We start from the raw sequence: 20,694 nt of genomic DNA on the forward strand, positions 1-20,694 counted from the left end.
TGTATAAGGTGAAGATTCGGTTACATGGAGAATTTTGATGTTCTTTTTCAATGAAAACTATTCAAAATTTTGATTAAAATTAAGTGTTCGTTTAATTCTATCCCGATAAATCGCGGCTAACAGAGATTTTGTGATTAATTTGATTGAAAGTAAAATTTTTATATAATGATATCAAGCCATTAAAATATAGAAATTTAATTAAATTTCATTTGGAAATTAAAAATATTTTTGATAAAATTAGTTATATAAATACATACATTAATTTTATAAATTATAACTAAACATATTATTTTTAAAAATAATTTTTTAATTTGGTTAACCTAATAATGGTCAAAGGTTAACTGAATCTTCAGCATTCGAACTAGTATGTTTACAACTTAATGTCTACAAATGATTTTAAATAGTGTAGTTAATTTTGGTAACTTAAATTTTTTTTTAATGGTTATCTGAATCTTCAGCCCATTCCTAAAAATCTTCCACATTTTTTTTTCTTCATTCAGACATAGAGTTATTGATTTCTATATAACAGATTATACGTAGAGAAAACTATTTGACACAAAAAATTACAAATTTGATTGGACGGCAGGGAAGGAAGGAATATATCACAGATTGGTGATGGTACTTATTGTGGGTCACTGTGCTGTATGTTAAGCCAATTAATAGTCTCTTTGACAGCCTTGCATATGAAATTCAGGGCCTCAGATTCCACTTTCAAATGGATAATCTATCCAACACGTACAAATTAATATGTAATCTCTAATTTCTACATCTAAAAAAAAGAAGCATATACTGTAGGGTTGTCATTGTACAGGAATTTGCAACATCTTTCCAAAGGGATTGTTTTTATTCACCTTTTGAATTTCCTCACAAGACTATCAGTACTTTTATGCTTAATATAAGGAGAAAGAAATACAGGTTATGGCTTAGGTCCTAAAATCTATTGTTAGATTCTTTGATTCCTTCTTCCCTACAAAAACAAAAAGAATCTGCCAATCACACCACACCCTCCTCGTAAAAGTTAATTATAATAAATAAAGTTTGAGATAGATAAAGAAAAAAAAAAAAAAAAAAGAGATAAAGAATGGCCCAATTGGCTTGTTTTCCCTTTCACTCCCCCAAAGGAAATATCCACTATAGCATCTCCATAAAAAAATATCATTGTTATGAGAATTATTGTAGTCGTTTGTTGCTATTATTATTATTATTAACAATAATATTCTCATCCATTAATTTTATTTTGCTTTGCCCTTTGAAAGCTTCTCATGATGTTAGTAAAGTTGTAACCATTATTCATCATGGTGGGGCTACCTAATTCAGCAGGGAATCAAGGAGAGTAATAGAAAGATTTTTATATATACAATATACATACATACATATACATGCGTATATGTGGATGAAAAATCACTCACAATAATATAGAGAGAAGATAAAAACAAACCATGCACTTTTAATCTCTCTCTATTCTCTCCTTTTAAGACTCAAATTGAAGTGTGATGCTTTCTCTGTTAATGCTGCATCAGAGATTCTCGCAACTCCTTTCAAGTCAAAGAAGCAAAAAAAATAAATAATTGAGAATTTAAAAATTATGATTATTATATTCAAAAGAAAATAAAAGGAAAGAAAAGTTGGTGTGAAATGGAAGATGATAGAAAGAAATAAGGAAGAGAGAGAGAGAGAGAGAGCTAGGCACAGCTCATGGCATATATTCCCTCCAAACATAGACCCACTTATGTTTCCAGATATGGAGTGAGAACATAAGACACTGCAACAACTCTCTTATTTAACCCACAACAACAACAACATAAGTTAATTAATTTATGTATATAAACAAAACAACAAGGTCTCCAACACTTTATATTTTTCGTTATAATTTATTAATTTTTATTACTACATGTTATACAAGTTTCATCGTCACAAACTCTTCAATCCTTCCTTTGCTTGTATTTTTGAAGAATAATATGCAAAATCAGAATATGAATTTGGTGTTGTCCACTGATGCCAAGCCAAGGCTCAAATGGACTTCAGAGCTTCATTTGAGGTTTGTTGAAGGAGTCAATCAGCTCGGTGGACCAGAAAGTAAGTTCTTTTACGCCCATCAATATGGTATGTATATATATATATATATATATATATATATATATATGTGTGTGTGTGTGTTTGTGTTTATATTTATGTTGGTGAATTTTGTATGCATGATATATAATCAGAGGCTACACCAAAGAGTCTAATGAGAGTTATGGGAATTCCTGGTCTCACTTTGTACCACCTAAAGAGCCATTTACAGGTGAGTTCATTGATCATAGATAAGATGTTTTGAAATTTGATTTTTTTTTTCTTCTTAAGTTTATACGTGCTTTTTTTTTTTTTTCCTTGTTGTTGTTGGCAGAAATACAGGCTTGGAAAAAGCACACAGCCTGAGAACTGCTCTGAGGATATTAAACAAGAAGGTAAAGTTTGAACAAAAAAATTGAATTTTTTTTATGACAACTTATATATTTATAGATTTTATTTATATCATGATAAACTTCAAAAAAAAAAAAAAAAAAAAAAAAAGATCTCTTATATATTTTTATTTTTATTTCATTTTATGAATTCAGATTATGTTGAAGTTCAGGAGACCAGTGAAGGACGTAATTTCAGTTTGGAAATCAATGATGAACCTCGGACTCAGATTCATGAGTAATAATATTCTGTTCAATACTAATTAATTCAATAAAAAAGAAAACCTTTTAAACCAAAAAAAAAGGTTAACTCTATGCTTTTTATGTTTTGTAGCAGAGGTGTGAAGATAGCTGAGGCTCTTCAATTGCAAATGGAAGTGCAAAGGAAACTCCATGAACAAATTGAGGTGATACACAATTTATACCTATCTCAATCAAAAGCCATATATTATATGCATATAATATAATTAATTATTAATTTTTTTATTTTTTTTACTTTCAGGTTCAGAGGCATCTTCAGCTGAGAATTGAGGCACAAGGGAAATATCTCCAATCAGTGCTCAAGAAGGCACAAGAAACCCTAGCTGGCTATACATCTTCCTCGCTCGGCGTAGAGTTCGCGAGATCGGAGCTCTCTCGGCTCGTCTCGCTGGTCAACGCCGCCGGGTGTCCGAGCTCCTCTCTCTCGGAGTTGACCGAGTCAAAGGACCAGCTTGACCAAGTCGGAATAATGAGAAGGCATAGGAGAGGCACGTTGTGTTCCGTGGAGAGCTCTCTCACATCCTCAGAGAGCTCCGGTCGGAGAGACGATAAAACGACGAGGATCGATCATGATGACGACGATGATGATCGTGAATTATTGCCTAAAAAGAGGTCACAATGGTGGAATAGGAAGAGAAATTTTGATGGAGTTTGTGTAGAGCAACCGGTTTCTAAGAGGTCAACGAACCGATTGAGGACCATTGACCTGAACGCCAAGTATCAAAATGACGTAGATATATAAAAAGTAAAAAAAAAAAAAAAAAAAAAGGAGGAGGAAAATCAAATGCGTGTATGGACTTTTTAGAGGTTTTTTATTTATTAATTTGAGTCATATTTTTATACGTATCAATTAATTACGGTGCATATTATTATGGGGGGTCAAACTTGATTGTTGAAATCTTTTGTGTATATGAATATAGTTATGCATATTGTCAATGTGTATGAATATGTGAGAACTTTTGGTTTTACATATATGGTAAAGAACATAATATATATATATATATATATATATATATATATATATATATATATATATATATATAGTTTTGAGTTGTTATGATGAGTGGTACGTTTATCTTTTTACCTCTTTGGGATGATACTAAATAGCAATATATATACAGTACTGCTAGTTTTGTTTTAATGCTCACTTTCGCTTTCACTTTCGTCAATATTAATGATAAAAAAAAAAAAGAAAAAAAAAAAGTGAAGACAAAAGTAAGGGAGAAATATGTGAAAATTATAATAATAGTTTTTTTATATTAAATATAGTTTTATAATAAGTGATGTTTTAAATCTTATATAAAATTATATTTTTCTAAAATGTAAAAAGTTATTTGGGATTATATTTCAATAAAACTTTCTCATAAAAAAATATTTTTACAATTTCTTTTATAAACATAAAGAAAATATAATTATTTATAGCTTGAAAAATAAATTTTTTACAATAGAAGTTTTAGATGCGCTATTTCGCAGTTAGTTTAAAAAATATAATAATTTCCATGAACAAGATATATTATTTATGGCCATTTTTGTGGGCTATTTGTGAGCCCATGTTTTATCTTATTAGCCCAACATCTTCATTCCACTAAGGCTATATTTATTTAATGTAGTCTTCTATTTTTATTTATAACTTTTTGCAGAAAATATAAGAATAATATTGTATATATTAGTTGATCAGAACTCTCGTTACTTATATAAGTTATTGATTTTTTTTTTTTAAATGACACATATATACTTTGTGTTTTAATGAAATGTCGAGTTTAACTTTTGATTTTCAAAAATGTCGAGTTCTTACCATCTGTCTAACTAAACTGACGAAATTATACTCTGAAATAGACAACAGTGCCACGAATCTTTTTTTTATTGAATATTTATTGACTTTTATTGATGTTGACTATAATATTTATATGTAAACACTAATTATCTTTATTCATTTGCGTATATAATTTATTTAAAAAATTAAAAAATAAACAACAGTCTATTAATCGTGAATAACACATAAATAGGCAATGAGGTAAAAATCAACATTTGATAGTCATCAAAATCACATATTCGAACAGAGAATCCATGATTCAAAGTTGGAATTCGAACACGGAATGAAGTCATCTCATGTGAGATATGAATTTTATTATTTAATTTCAATTTAGGGCTATTTTTATTTCAAAATTGGGAATTTGGAAGTTTGGAAACTGGTTTGGATTTGATTCGGTTTTTCTTATTTAAGAGTTAATATCAATGTAAGGGAGATTTGAGACACTGTCATCTATTTCAGAGTATAATTTCGTCATTTTAGTTAAACAGATGGTATGAACTCGACATTTTTGAAAATCAAAGGTTAAATTCTACATTTCACTAAAACACAAGGTATATATGTATTATTTTCCCATTTTTTCGGACTATTTATTGTTGTTAGAGCATTTTCAATGAAGAACTTTAAAACTCTATAAATAAAGTTCTCCAATAGTAAAAATTCCAAAATTTTATATGTGATGTCAAAATTACACCAAATATTTAATCATTACTTAATCTAACTAATTCATAATCCATGATTAGAAATAAATATAATATAAATTATTTCTTTCAATACAACACAAATAATTTAGTATGCTAGTTTTTATAGTAATTTTTTTATATACTTTTATACCAAATAATGTATTATTAATTTATACTAAATGTTACACATAATTAATAAGTAAATATAATTACATTATGATATATATAATTAGACATATAATTAGTAACTAATGAAATTAAGGAATTTAATATAAAAAAATATATTCTTAAAATATTATCTTTAGTGTAGGATATAGAATGATACCATTGGAGCAAAATAAAAATTTGGTGTAAAAGTTACATTATATTTGGTGTAAAAATTACACTAAATATAACGTTAGCATTGAGGATACTCTTATACATGATGGTCTAGCTTAAAATTGGTGAAATTTGTTGTACATGATAGCATTGAGGATACTCTTATACATGATGGCCAAGTTTGTCATTCTTATTGGGGGAATAGCCCAAGTTTCATTTTATTAAGCAAATAGCCCATATTTTCGGCTCAGACCATAATGCCCTTGGTAAATTCGCGAATTGGTTAATTTAATTAACCTACTGGAGTGAGTTAGGTTAATTAATTAACTTATTGGTTGAATATTAGTTTAGGTTCTGATTTTTTTGTGAGTAAAGCTAATTTACTAAATGATTGAATTCAGAATTAGGTTAATTAATTGAATGCTTTGAATATCAATTGACTTAAGTTATTATTTTCGTAAATTTTTTGTGAATTTCAAATCCTTCACGAATCAGTTAATTAATTAACCTAACTCACTCCAGTAGAACCGATTCGCGAATTTACAAAGTGCCTCTCCTCAATCCCCTCCATCGCCGCCGATTTCCTCTCCGCCGCCGATTCCTCTCCCGCAGCCGATTTTCGAGTCAATCTGGTTCGTTCCGGTGAGGTCGAGCATCGCCGCCGTCGGAGCTCGACGGAATCGACGCCGTCTATGGCGGATCTTGACGGCGTCTATGGCGGATCTCCCCGGCGACGTGTTAGGGATAAGCAACGAGGATGGACAACGATCGACGACGACGCAGCGGCGTGAAATGGATCGGTGGCGATCGGCGGCATGAAGTGGATTAGTGGCGTGAAATGGACGAAGACGAGAACGAGTTTAGGTTTAGGTTTTGGGAGAATTGAGTTTTGCTCTTATATATGAGGGTAATTTAGGTTGTGAAATATTAATTAGGCTATCCACTTAATTTATTCAAACTTGAGCTATTTTCCTAATATTGGTGGGTTGATTGGGCTAGTATGCTCACTCTCCCTTAAAATTGACGTGTCATTTTGGTGTGGACAGTTTTAACGTTATTCTTGAAATAAACCACTATCACTAGTTGTAAACACAATTTGTAAACTAACAAACAATGTTCATGATATTTAAAAAAAAATAACCTGAAAATCTCTCACAAAAAATTGGAAAGAAAGGCTCAAAAGAAGAATGAGTACTTTTTATCTCATATTAAAAATTGGGAAACTGTTACAATTTTTTTTTATCAGGTTTACCATTTCTTATAAAAATAAAAAATTTATCAATGTAGAAGCTTGATTTTTTCTTTGACTTAGTAAAAAACTCTAATACCTTTTTTTAATGCATCTCATTCTTTCTTTATCGCTTACTTTATTCATATTATGCTAAGTCTGACCTAAAAATCAGAAAACGAACAATATACAAAGAACAAATAACACACACAAATTTATAGTGGTTCACTTTTCATGCGAAAATTACATCCACTTTGCAGCTGCAGATTCTCACTAAACCCAAACTTGAGAGAAAATGTGTTTACAACTCGCTTGCACTCAACAAAAGTAATCGGCGCACATGGTATTTATAAAAAAAAATGTTAGGGCTAATTAGCACACATATCGATCCGCGAATCATCGTTTATAAGTTTTCAGTTCGTCAGCTCGGCGACTGATTAGGGTTCACACACTAACATAATCCTAACATGCTCAACATTAATAGAAGTGTAATGCAAAGAGAGGGGTCTTGTCTTGATACTTTTTTTTTCTCAAGTGTGTTTGATCGAAAGACATCAAGAGTTGAAAGTTTGACATAGTTTTATCTTGAGTGAGAGAACTAGTTTACCTCAAACTGAGTGAATGAGATCCAATTTATGGTGTTTTGAAAGTTAATGTTGATGGGGCGGAGTTTTTCCTCTGGGGGGGCTCTTGGTAGTGGAACTCAATTTGGGCCGCTGAGAATGGGCCTTCCCTTCTTACGGTCGTTTTTTGCCGTGGGTACTCGTCGTTTTTCTTCACTTTTGAAATATTTAGCACAACATATTACATTATATTTTTAGTCGGCAAGAGTAATCTAAATGCATGCAATGAATAGATAATAATTACACTTGTACTTTAATTAATTTGCATGTGAGAGGCATGTTTCGTACGAAGAAATATGTGTAAACGAAAAACAAATGAGTCAACAAAATAGGATAATGGTTGTCAAATTTCTTGTTTTTTTTGTTGTTGTTGTTGTGAAATAACGGGTTAACTTGAAAACGTAAAAATTGAAAATAAATCACTAGGAAACAACCATCATACACAGACCATGACCTAGTGTTATTAATGATTCCGAAATTACAGACAAAAATAAACAACTTGCTACTATTTATAAGTCCCAAAATATCAAGGATAGTCCCATATCGATTGGGTATTACGATCATGGGCTCTTTATAAGGCTTGTTGGTGATCTTAAAGGTGTGAGGTTCCATCTAAAACTAAGCTTGGTAATTAGAGGAGTAACCCACAAGCTTTATAAAGAGGCTAGGATCGTAATACCCAGTCGATGTGAGACTATCATCGATACACCCCCTCACGCGCACATGCACACATTGACACAGGCACTAGAAGCGTGAAGTATAGGCCCGATCAGGTAGCCCACAACCGAGAATGGGCCCCGCTCTGATACCATCTTAAAGGTGTAGGGTTTCATCTAAAACCAAGCTTGGTAATTAGAGGAGTAACCCACAAGCTTTATAAAGAGCCCATGATCGTAATACCCAGTCTATGTGGGACTATCCTTGATACCCAACCCCATGCGAAATAAGTCAAGAAACTTAAAAGAAGTGAGATACAAAGAAAAAAAAATGAAGTCCTCACAAGTTTTTCATCACGGAAAATGGATTATCGTCGCTCTCTTCTTCCAATTGGAGTGTTCTTTTGCAAATCCTGATCTAGGTTTGTCACTTTGTTTACTATGCTTTTCCAGTTATGTTTTTTTCTTCCTAAACCAAGGCCTTGTTGGAAATATATTAGATTAATAGACTTTAATTGAAAATTTTCGCTTTCCATGACTTCTAAAGTTCTAATGACTTTTGAAACATTTTTTTTTATTTGTAGACCAGATCAGTAATCACACTTTAACATGTAAGCAATAATAATTGAATACACAATGCGTAGCTCCACAACAAGAATCTGATTTCGGTGCATAAATCCCAACAATTGATTGAATATAATGGCCTTTGAATTATTTGTGGTATCGTTTTTGAATTTTTTATTTTAGTCATTTCAGTCCTTATCGTTGCTGCTTAATCCAAATATTAATTTCTGCCAACTTTACAAGATAAATATATTAATAAATTTGTAACAATTATTTTTGAATAAATACATCATTATTAATAAATAAAAAAATCAAAGTCGCAAATATAAAGGTATAGGAACCAAGCTGCACCAACGCTAGATTTATAGGTTATTAGGTTCGTACATGTTCATTAATTCCGTTGGTTTCTGTATAACAACGGGGTATTATTCTTTGTATGACTTGGTTTTTTTATATATAAAAAAAGGATCAACACACCCAATACATTAACAGTTGTAATATTTTGAACGATTTCGTAAATTAAAGTAAAAAATTCAATGACCGTGGTCACGATCGAACAAAGAATTATTGTTAGCAATTATATGAATTTGTTATATGTATTCTTTTACGTGAATAAAATTACTAATTTTGCGCAACTGTTGCAAAAAGTGTTGTAACAGAAAATAGACAATTGCTGAAATTTAGAGAACCGAAAGATAAACGATATCAGTGCGAAAATAATAAATAGACAATTGATTACTTAGTTCGGCAAGTCGTGCTTACGTTTGGAGGGTTTTTGGTTTGTGGAAAGCAATTTACTGTGATAACGTGGCACAATAAGGATTTACACTCAATGACTCTTTCACTAGCTACCCAACTTATGTCTATCCTCTTCAACAGCAACTTAGGCTCCCCGTAAACTCGAGATCCCCTCGATTTTCACAGAATATCTCTCCCGAGACATCTAAACGTTTTCCCGAATATACAAATGGAAAAACCTAATATCATGCTTCTAATACAATCATCCGAATATAGACAACAAAGTAAAGACAAAAGACACATTAAAAGCTTGAACACGGGTCGTTCTAAGCTCAGCTAATCACTCGAATAAATCTCTCAAAAGACGTGAGTGAAGATGGTGTGGTTATGACCTATTTGTAGAGAATATTAGGTCAAAACGAATCTTGAAGTCGGATTAAGAGCACCATCCTATTATATCATCGATTCACATTGGAATCTTACTTCAATTCGAAATAGAAAAACCCAAAGTGAATGAGTCGTAACTGTTGCACAATATGTTACAACAGAAACTGTGACGCTTCCAGAAAATAATTATAACGAGGTCTAATTCTATCCGAAATTATATTTTATGATATTTTTAAATATTTTGCCAACATTAAATCGTCAATTAATGTAACAGACCTTGTAATTTGTTTTATTGTTAGACTTGATGTTTCAATCACGGTTGTCAAATATATATTTGTGAAAATAACGGGTATGTGAAATCCCAAATTTTTTTAGCTTAATTAAAAGGCTAAAATATTTGTGTTCGAGTGACGTTAGTATTTTTTTTTTCTTTTTTGTTAGTAAAATAGTAGTGAATGATTTGTTTATTGGTATGTATGCTTTAGGGTTTTAATTTTATTTAATATACTCTTTAGATTACCAAAACATGAATATAATATATATATATAAATTATATATTATAAATAAGATATGTATATACATACTTTACATATATTATTATTATTATTATTATTATTATTATTATTATTATTATTATTATTATTATAGCTTTATTTATAAAGATAACGAACGAAATATATAAAGTTATACATATTACTTTATTTTATATAAGGTAATATAATATAGGTTATTATATGTTATATTATTATATATATATATAAAGGAGAATCAGGAATCACTGTTCACACAGACTCAGATTCCTGTTAAGTCTACAGTACCCGGAAAAAAATTGACGAAAATGCCCTTTAAGAGCTTAATAATTACATGTTGTGCCATTTTAATTAAACTTTTACAATTACCTCTGAAAATAACTAAAATTACGAAAATTCCACTCCTAGATTATTCTGGAATAAAAAAAAACGACCTAGACTATTCTGGAATAAAATAAAAAACGACCTAGATTTATTCTCAGACATCCACATTTCACAAGATTCTTCTGGAAAATAACTTTTCAAATTCCATAGTGAATATCATCTACGAGACTGACTATAAATATGGACCATTGTCTTTTTTTTTCATCAATGCATCTTCATTCATGAGTCCTCCATAAAATCTTCAAGATAAAAAATTCTCTGACCCCCACATTCAACCCTAAGAATAGCTTCTCAGCTAAATCCCACCTGCATTTCCCACATTTAGCACTTCAATCCTCTCAGCTAATTCCCACCTGTTGGCAGACCAAACTGTTCCAGAACATGCAGAAGACATAGATCAATTCAAATACATCTAGACATCTGGGTAAGTGTTTATCAATTAACCGTAATCATTGCTCAGCAAACATGGACAACAAGCGAATCGGAAAATCAAACCGCTATAAATTATTTAACAAAGTTGAAAAAAGGCCTTATTTGAAGCATTCATTGATCAGAACACAAACTTAACGCTCAAAAGTTTGTAACTACCAAATGAGTTACATTGTCAATTAGGTCTTTCATCAGAAGTTTTTAAATTCAATACATAAATCAAGATCATTTTTTGCCATAACCATTGATTAAACAACAAACAGATAAAGAGAATAGATGAAAAAAAACCTGAATACTATATAGTAAAACCATGTAACCCAAGACAGCAAAATGAGGTTAATTAAATCAGACTTGCTCTTTTTCTCTTTTCTCTTTTTGTATTTACTGTAAAAATTAACCAACTCTACTTTTTGTTCGAATACCAAACACATAAGAGAAAACAGACCAAATGTGTGTGTATATATATATATATATATATATATATATATATATATATATATATATATATATATATTAAGGTAAGCTAATTATTCTGTAGTCAATCAAACATAAAAATGCAACAAAAGAAGAAACAAAAAGAGACGATGTTCAGAGCATCTCGAGATCATGAAACGCCAAAGGAAATGAAAAAGAAAGAAGGAAAAGGAAAATACCTCGCAAATACCGTGGGTTTGTCTGACAGAGATATCCCAAACAGTGTACGGTTCCGCCCTTCATTCCTCATCATCAATATTCACAACCAAATTCCGACCCAATTTGGCCAATGATTCAACACCGACGACGAAGAAAAATAATTTTAATCTGTATCACAAGATCAAGAAAACCCTTACAAATTTGTTCTTAGAATAAAACCCTAGAAAAAATTCCATGAAATCGAATTTTTACCTCATTACAATCGCTTGGCCATTCTTTTTATTTTTCCATCTCTTTCTTTCGATTTCCTTCTATCGATCGATGTTTGCATTTTTTTTTCTCTTTCAGTTCAGTTCGTCTCTCTCTCTCTCTCTTGAATCAGATTTTATGCGGCTGTGAATGTGATGAAACCCTAAGAAACGAAGAAAGGAAACTTATACAGAAGGGTTTTCTAATTGGGCTTTTGTGTTTGATTAAATATTGGGCTTCAGTTTCCATTTAATGTCGTGAATAAAAGATTATTGGGCTGATATTTTTTTTTCTTCTGAATTTGCTCTACATTTGGGCTTCTATCATTATTTACATAAATAATTTATTTCCACAGCAAAATGACAAAAGAAAACGACAAGATTTTGAAACCCGTTTGGAGAGTATTTCTCAACGAAGCTCAACAACTCCAACTGAATCTATAAGTGAAGAAATATTTTTTATGAGGAATGTACGTATTAAACCGTACGGATTGCAAACATGACAATTTATTATTTTTAAATAAAATTTATAAATTATATGTATAATTTATTATCATAAAAATGTAACAAATATCGTCGGTCCGCTGCAATGCGCGGGAATCCCGCTTGTATATATATATAAATAAAAGTTACTTATATACATATATATCAGCCATGTATCTTGTTTTTTAATAATAATAATAATAATTAATATATTAATATTATAAGTAGGATTATGGTTTGGGCTTTTAAGGTTTGGGCTTTTAGGGTTTAATTAAGTCATATATAAACATCTCATCCTTTTTTTTTAACGCTTCTTCTCTGCTCTCCCTCTCTCATTCATCTCTTTGTTTGGAAATTCGTAGCTCCCTTTTCTATCTGGTTCGGATTCCTTGAAAACGTTTTCTTAAAACGCTTGCTCTGGTTTGAAAACGTATGGTTTTGCGTTTATTCTTTTTGGAAAAGTTATATTTAAGTGTCTTCTATCTAAATCTTTAATCGAAAAATATTTTTATGAAATACAGAATATTTTCCGATTATTTTCAAATCAGTGCGCAGACTTAAGACCTATTTCCGATTTTCAGAATTTAAACGTTTACTGTGGATTCAAAAGTTTTGGTTTTGCGTTGATTCTTTTTTTAAATGTTAGATTTAACTGTCTTCTATCTAAATCTTTAATCGAAAATATTTTTATGAAATACAGAATATTTTCTGATTATTTTAAAAACGGTGCGCAGACAGTTTTTGGCAAAAATTTTAAAGTTAGATTTTAGCACTTCTTTTATTTTTAATAAATAGTTAAATAATTATTTTGGCCGTGGTACCTTTACAAAAAGTGATCAAAATTATATTTTATACGTACTGGAATTTTTACAGAAGTTTTCTCAGAGTTTTAGTTTTCACCGAAACCCTAATAGCCAAGGGTATTTTGGTAATTTCACGTTGAATGTCGTTTCTGAGAATTTCCAGAACCTGAGTTGTCTTTAGAATTTCTTCAACAGTAGCTTAATAATATTTTCCCATCGATTAGGTTCCGAGCCGCGTAGCTTTTCCGACCCGTTTAGTTTTCCCGAGTTGTCCTCGACCAACGGTCGTGATTTCTGAAGTGAAGGTGAGAATAATCTCACTACAACACGGATTTGTTCGAAAATAAAATTTAGTGACTATGCGATCTGTTTTAGTGGTGTCATGTGACTTTATATGTTGATTGTGTTGATATGTGTGATATGTTGATATATTATGATTCATGTGTTTATGATGTGTTATGATTCAATTATGCATGTTATCTACAATATGTTCTTATTCTAAGCATGTTATCAAGTATGTCAATAAATTATGTTATTCTTGCATTTGACGTAATCAAGTAATAAGATTAACAAGTAAATAAGAGGGTCGTACCGCCTCGATCCAAGGAGGTAACTAGAGGATATTCTCGAGCCGAATCAAGGGCAAACCTAGAGAATTTCCTCACAAGTTTATCAGACAGATGAGACGTTCTATGGGAGGTTGCAGCCCTATAGTTCGTTACCAATGTGTACACTGAAATTAGTACGATTACTTTAGGGGACCCCGAATTAAAATATGTCAGACTTACTATTTGATATCATGTGTCACCGTTTAGCAAGTGAAATACTAATAACTGGTTATGCATATTTATTACTCTTGTTTTGTGAGTATAGTTATTCTCGCTGAGCGTTAGCTCACCTATGTATATCCGTCCGTGTTGTAGGTAAACAACCTATGAGCAAGTGAGGAGAGTGGATCATCGACGACGATAGCGAGAGGGTTGGGTTATGGTTGCCGCTTTCGAAAATAAAAGACTTCCGCTTTGCTTTCAGTTTTTTTTCAATAATCCAAACCCAAGGTTTTATTTTTCATGGTTTAAGTTATGCTTTTCAATTCCGTTAAAGGTTACGACTTTATTTATGGTATTTATTTACAATGGTATCTTTGGGTTTTAATTTTCGATTATACAACTTCGACTTTTTGGTTGTTTTTCGTTCATCAAGTTTTAAATGAAAATTTATTTTTAGGTCATGAGTTTTCAATCTTTATATTTTAAGTTATGTTTAAAAAAAAAATATTCTCAAATTTTCTTAAATTTTTAAAAAAGTAAGATAAGTAAGACGGTCCGAAAAGTCGGGTCGTCACATGGTAAACGTAAGAATTCAAATGAAATCACTAAAGAAACCATAACCATCACAAAGGCAATGACCGAGTGTTACTATTTTTAATGACTCCCTAGTTACAGACCAAAATAAACCACTTGCTACTATTTATAAACCATCTCCGAAGTAGATATATAGCCTCAACCCAAGCAAAGGAAACAAATCAAGAAAGTTAATAAAAGCTGAGGAACAAAAAAAAAATGAGGTCCTCACAATCCTTTCATCACGGCAAATTGATTATCGTCGCTCTCTTCTTCCTATTGGAGTGTTCTTTTGCAAATCCTTATTTAGGTGTGTTACGTTGTTTACTATGTTTTTCCATTTTGTGATTTTATTTTTTTAAAACCAAAGCCTTATAAGAAGTATATTAGATTTGAGGATTTTCGCTTTCCACGACTTCTAAAATTATAAAATCTTGAGATTCTGAAAGGAAGTGCAAATCCTTTTCCACCAGACACGACACGAAATTTCGTGTTTAACTTTTTTTTCAATATTGATCGAAATTTCACTCGTTATAGAAAGGAAATATCAATTTCATTGTTGGAATTTTTTATTTCCATACATAAAAAATAATTAAAATAAATATTATTTAAAAATATTAAAATATAATGTTTTCTTAAATAAAGACTAGAATGTAAAAGTGAGAAAATGTAAAATAATTTTCTTTTTTTTTTAATGTATAAAGTATTACAAACTATATACTAAATTTATATATGAAAATTACATCGTAAAACTATATTACAAACTATATATGAAGAAGAAAAAAAAAAGGTGGAGAAAAAGATAATTTTTACTAAAACTATATATCAAAACTATATAATAAAGTTATATATGAAAATTAAATTAGAAACTTTACACTAAAAATAAATATATGAGACTATTGCATGAGAGTTAGAGAAGAGTAGTTGAAGAGAGTAGGATAAGAGATTATATGAGAAGGTTGTGAGGAAATAATGTGAATGAGAGTGATATTTATAGAAGAAGAAAAGTGAGGGTTTAAAAAAAATGTTGAAGTCAATGGAAGTCACTGAAATAAACATTATCAAACTTTAGTCTAATTTTTATTATATGAGTATGTTGTTGACATTATTTATTTTGATGTGGTAGAGAGACCGTTCCCTCGAATAACTTCCAAAGCGGGTGAAATAACTGGAAAGATGTTCGATTACATAATCGTCAGAGATGGGACCGCTGGGCAATGCTCTCGGAGAAGTACTATGTGCCCGTGGTCAAACGAGGCGGCTCGCCCTACGAGGACCTGCAATTGTCGCAAAAGAAGCACTTCGGTCTCGCTCTCCTCGAAGCAGACGAGTTCACATCGGCCGCACAGAGATTCGTGTTCGAGGATGGGGTCCCCGACTATCGGGGCCGAGTCCTGGGTGGGACCTCGGCCATCAACGGAGGGTTCTACAGCCGAGCCAGCTGCAAGTTCTTGAGGCGGGCCAGGTGGGACGAGGGGGCTGCAAGGAAGGCCTATGAGTGGGTCAAGTCGAGGGTCGTACTCGAGCCAGAGGCTGTGACCAAGTGGCAGCGCGTGGTGAAGGACGACCTAGTTGAGACTGAGGTTCTACCGTGCAATGGGTACACCCTCGAGCACGTCGAGGGGGCCAAGTTTGGGACGAGCATTTATGATGCTCATGGGTTAGGCACTCCTTGGTGGAGCTTTTACGGGGTGGAAATCCCGAAAACATAATGGTCCTCTTGAATGCGACGGTAAAGAAGATCCTCTTTCGAGTTAAGGGTAACCAAGGTATAATTTAATCTAGTGCAAAACGTGAGAGAATGAAAATACCGGGAAAAAAGGAAAATTGAATGTAAATAGAAGAGAAGATCAACAACATGAGAGAGAGAGAAGGAAGTGAGAAAATAGACACAAATGCGAGCCCAATTCGTATAAATTTTTCTTTATGATTTTTCTCATATTTTTTCCCTTCTATTTTCTCTAAATCAAAACTACACAATGAAAATAAAAAGAATTCTAGTTTTTCCCTCTTTATGTTTTTTTGGATTTTAAATGGAGTCGAAGAGCGTCTTTAATGGTCATTTGCTTAGTAATTTGAGGGATTTGCTAGTAAATAGCAAAAGTTTTAAGCTACTTGCTTACCATTATTTTGCCTATTAGCTATTGATTTAGCTTAACAAATTAGCTCTATAGAGCTAATTGCTTAACCATTAGCTTAGCAAAAAATGGGTCCCATTTTTTTTCAACCAATGAGAACTATGTATCTTGATAAGCTAAAATGACATTTAGCTTACCATTAAAGATGCTCTAAACAAACCGAATTTAAACTATTCTTTTGGACAAGTCCGATCTAATTTTTTTTTTTTTCTAATTCTTAAAAGACTTAGGAATATTAAACTTCTAATATATATAATTTGAAAAAGCCTAACCTTGACTCGTCTTGGTTTTTTTTTAATATATATTTTATAAAATAAACATAACAAGTCTTATTCTAAAACATTTTCTAATGATTCTTTTTTTTTTTTTTTAAAAGACCCGCCTCTAATATCACTTTTAACCAAGTTCAAACAACTCTTCGGCAAAAAAAAAAATTAATCAAATTTTTCGCAGGCAACACTAGCAATAAATCGGCTCATGGAATTATGTTCATGAAGAGCAATGACACTTCACGTTCGAACTACAAGGCATTCCACAATCCAAACACAGTCGGTGATGTCATACTCTCAGCCAACGCAATAGGAAGCCCCCAAATCCTAATGTTGAGCGGCATCGGCTCCTTCAACCACCTCAAAAACCTAAACATCTCGCTCCAAGTCGACCTTAAGGAAGGCGGGCATAGAATAAAGGACAACCCAACGTTTGCCTTCTTCGCCGATTTCGACTTCCACAAGCGGGACTCGGAGATGCCCCAAGTCGTGGGCATCATCGAAGACACCCAATTCATCATCGAAGCCGGGATCTACACGATAAGCCCAAACACGTCAATCGTCCCTGTTGCCACCAAGCTCGCATTCGTCAAGTCAAGAGGGAGTTTGATCCTGAATGGAATCGACCCGAGGATGAACCCAAGAGTGTACTTCAACTACCTTTCTAAGGCCGAGGACTTGGACGGGTGCATGAGGCTCGTCACGATGCTCGGAGCAGTCTCGAAAAATCTCATCGTTTTGGACAAGGATGAGAATAGAGACGGCTCATAAGGAAGACCTAATGGACGCCCCGAAGGAGCACATTCGAAGGCTATGCAAGAGCAATGTGAAGAAATTCTACCACTACCACAATGGGTGTGCGGTGGGGTCGGTGGTGGACAAAGATTATCGTGTTTTAGGGGTCAAGGGCGGCTTGAGAGTCATCGACGGTTCAATTTTGTCCTAGTCACCGGAGATGAATCCGATGGCCACACTCTTGATGTTCGGGAGGTACCCAAGGGTTGAAGATTCTTGAGGAGAGAATGGCTGCGTTTGGCATAGCTTTGCTTTTTAAAAAAGTGATTTTAAAATAGCTGTACGAAAAAACTGTTGTTTTAAAAAACAGATGAGTGTTTGGTAAACTATTGTAAAATAGCTGTAGTTGTTAACAAAAGCTGATTTAGTGTTTGGTAAAATATATATTAATATTTATTTGTAATAATTATTTATATAAAATGTAATTAATAATAAAAATAAGATATATTTTGGTATATAAAAAATATATCAAAGTGGGTGTCTATAGAATGTAAAAAATAAATTATAAATTTTGGTGACGTCAAAAAAATTATTTGATAAAAGCATATAAAGATAATTAGAATTAAAAGTTAGTGTAAGAGAAAATAAAAGTCAAGAGAGAGAAACTACAAACCAAAAACTAAAGCTACGTATAAAAGCTACAAATTGTAACTTTTGGTTTTTTAGTTAAAATATTCAAAAACACTTTTTAGCTTTTAGAAAAAGCAATTTTACCAAATATTTTAATATGATTTAACTTTTAGAAAAAGCTAAAATCAAGCTTAATAAGCTGAACCAAACATAGCCAATATCTAGTAGTTCCCTCGAGTGGTAGTCACAAAAATCAGAACCTTAGTTCTCACATTGAATGCTCAAAGAAGTTTAGAAACCGACTACAACATAAATTGATTTTATTAGTTGTTTTTCTTGCTCTCTCTAATTAACAACTAATTGTTTTCATATTAATCGTCTCACCAACATATTTTACTTTTTCATGTACCATAAATTTACAAATGAAACTTAAAAAAAAAAAAAAAAAAAAAAAAAAAAAAAAAAAAAAAATCAAAGGAATGAATCCATAACAAATATATCGCCAACTTTTTTCCTCTATACATTTTATTACAAATATTCATAACCACAAAACAAAAACAAAAAACGAATTTCCCAATCTTTGCCCCCCCAAAAAAAAAAATTAAATAAATAAAAAATATCAAACTTCATTCACTATGGCTATGATCAGTCAAGCCATTCTGATTCGGCTCTTCTTCTTCTTCTTCTTCTTCATCGTCCTCTTCTACTTCCTCTTCGTCTTCTTCACTTCTTCTTGTATTGTCTCTAAACGAAAACCTAACCCAAATCTCTCTCTGAGAAGAAACCCCTCTCTTGCTCTCACTCTCTCCCTCTTCCACTGGCATTTTGTGCCGACAAACCGGACAAGTCCCGTGGATCCCAAGCCACTTCTCTACGCAATCCCCATGGAATCTGTGCTTGCACGGCATTTCCTTCGCCGAATCGCCCACGCGAAACTCCTCCAGACAGATCGCGCACTCTTCGCCGCCGCTCTCCTCCGATATCTCGACACGTGGCAAGGCCTCCACGGCGGACTTCGCCGCCGGCGGTTGACCTTCCTTGCCTCCGTTTCCGATCTCTCTCAGCAGCGATTCCAGGCTCGAAGCTCCTTCCACCACCACCATGCCCTGCGTGAACGGATTTACCAGAATAACCCTGTTGGTGGTGTCGTCTCTGTCGGTTTGATCGTCGTTTTGTTGTAGGTTGTTTGAGAAGCCGAGGATGATAGGAAGGAAGAGAGACATGTCTCTGCTTCGCATCAGTCTCTCGATCGTCGAAGATATTTCCGAGGCCTCTGGTTGTGAAGCCATGGCTTCTTTCACTGATGATTTCTTTTTTTTAGAGAGAGAATGAAAGGTGAATTTTTGGGTGTTGTTTTTTCTTTTTGTTGTTTGAAAGAATCGGCGAAATTTGGAGGTAAATTTATTAGGGGAAATGAATTGGGTCCCATGGATTAGATAAAGAAGAAGATGATGAAGATTGTAGAAGGATCTGGAAGTTTTTGGTAGCTTTGATAAAATATGGATATTATATTAATATGACTATGAGAAGAGGAAAGTTCAGGAACTTGATGTTCATCTTAATGTCTCAACCAAGAGCCGTTTTCATTCGGAGTCAGATTTTAATTCCTCTCTGTTTTCGTGTAACTTATATTATATATTTGTGAATTTTTTATATCCATTTTTAATTATTAGAATTTAGAACTGCTAATTTTGTCATTATATATTATGAAATACATATTATTCTAATTTCGTATATGGCAAAAACGTAATCTTAATCTATTGTTTTGACGGATGTGTTTTCCACAAATAATTTATTGCCTTTTTTTTATTATGAAAAAGATTGCTTTCAACTTTTTAAATGACCATTATACTCAAAGTCAAAACTATCATATCATTTTATTTTTAGACCATTAACAATAAATATATACTTACCATAATATATTAGTGACCAAATCCCGATTTCATCTATAATATATATAACAAAAATTAATCAATAGTATAGTTAGATAATCATAAGTCTATACGCTTATAATTTGAAAAAAAAAATGTCAAAAGTCAAATATTAAGAAACTTTTTATAACCGATAAATCAATAAGAAACTTAAATACCATTTGAAGTCAACGACTTTAAATGGCCGAGGTCTTTAATCGACGAGTTGGAATTGGCTCTTGGTGCACAAAACTGAAAAGGAATGAGCTTTCGAAATTTGCGTGATTTCAATCTCGCTCTTTTTGGTAAACAAGGGTAGCGACTGATGAACTAGAAAAACTCATTGGTGGTGAGAATCTTCAAAGCCAAGTATTATATGAGAATCAACCTTCTTGAAAGCCGAATGAGGAGATAATCATAGTTACATTTGGCAAAGTGTTCAGGAAGCTA

The 20,694-nt window shown here is 32.3% G+C and overlaps 2 protein-coding genes and 1 pseudogene across 7 annotated transcripts; 2 read left to right on the top strand and 1 right to left on the bottom strand.

Annotated features, from left to right (window-relative positions):
* Positions 1 to 1,568: 1,568 nt before the first annotated feature.
* LOC149403013 (myb family transcription factor PHL8-like) lies at positions 1,569 to 3,470 on the top strand. Of its 6 annotated transcripts, none has more exons than XM_089610035.1 (7): positions 1,569 to 1,754; positions 1,953 to 2,103; positions 2,208 to 2,284; positions 2,387 to 2,447; positions 2,598 to 2,679; positions 2,776 to 2,848; positions 2,944 to 3,470. In XM_089610035.1, exons 2-7 carry the CDS (start codon positions 1,959 to 1,961, stop codon positions 3,442 to 3,444), a joined length of 939 nt encoding a protein of 312 aa, XP_089466161.1. In that variant the 5' UTR covers positions 1,569 to 1,754; positions 1,953 to 1,958; the 3' UTR covers positions 3,445 to 3,470. The 6 variants fall into 6 exon arrangements, with proteins under 6 accessions (XP_089466161.1, XP_089466157.1, XP_089466158.1 ...); XM_089610038.1 differs by having other exon boundaries at positions 1,581 to 1,754; positions 1,953 to 2,076; XM_089610031.1 differs by having other exon boundaries at positions 1,569 to 2,103.
* Positions 3,471 to 11,606: 8,136 nt separating this feature from the next.
* Positions 11,607 to 18,042, top strand: LOC149403014 ((R)-mandelonitrile lyase-like; annotated as a pseudogene).
* Positions 18,043 to 18,814: 772 nt separating this feature from the next.
* On the bottom strand, positions 18,815 to 19,971 carry LOC149403015 (E3 ubiquitin-protein ligase MPSR1-like). Its single transcript, XM_089608180.1, has one exon. It carries the CDS (start codon positions 19,621 to 19,623, stop codon positions 18,961 to 18,963), a length of 663 nt encoding a protein of 220 aa, XP_089464306.1. The 5' UTR covers positions 19,624 to 19,971; the 3' UTR covers positions 18,815 to 18,960.
* Between the last annotated feature and the right edge of the window lie 723 nt (positions 19,972 to 20,694).

The sequence above is a fragment of the Urtica dioica genome, chromosome 3 (assembly GCF_054948205.1).
Source record: "Urtica dioica subsp. dioica isolate 48M chromosome 3, U.dioica_male_clone48M_v1_H2, whole genome shotgun sequence".
NCBI classification, from domain to species: Eukaryota; Viridiplantae; Streptophyta; class Magnoliopsida; order Rosales; family Urticaceae; genus Urtica; species Urtica dioica.

Bases quoted from the DNA above. Each gene is read 5' to 3' on its own strand.
- LOC149403013 (XM_089610031.1), top strand. From the start codon at position 1,818: ATGTATATAAACAAAACAACAAGGTCTCCAACACTTTATATTTTTCGT. The intron at 2,680-2,775 runs GTAATAATATTC...TATGTTTTGTAG, and splicing joins CCTCGGACTCAGATTCATGA to CAGAGGTGTGAAGATAGCTG. The intron at 2,849-2,943 runs GTGATACACAAT...TTTTACTTTCAG, and splicing joins AACTCCATGAACAAATTGAG to GTTCAGAGGCATCTTCAGCT.
- LOC149403015 (XM_089608180.1), bottom strand. From the start codon at position 19,623: ATGGCTTCACAACCAGAGGCCTCGGAAATATCTTCGACGATCGAGAGA.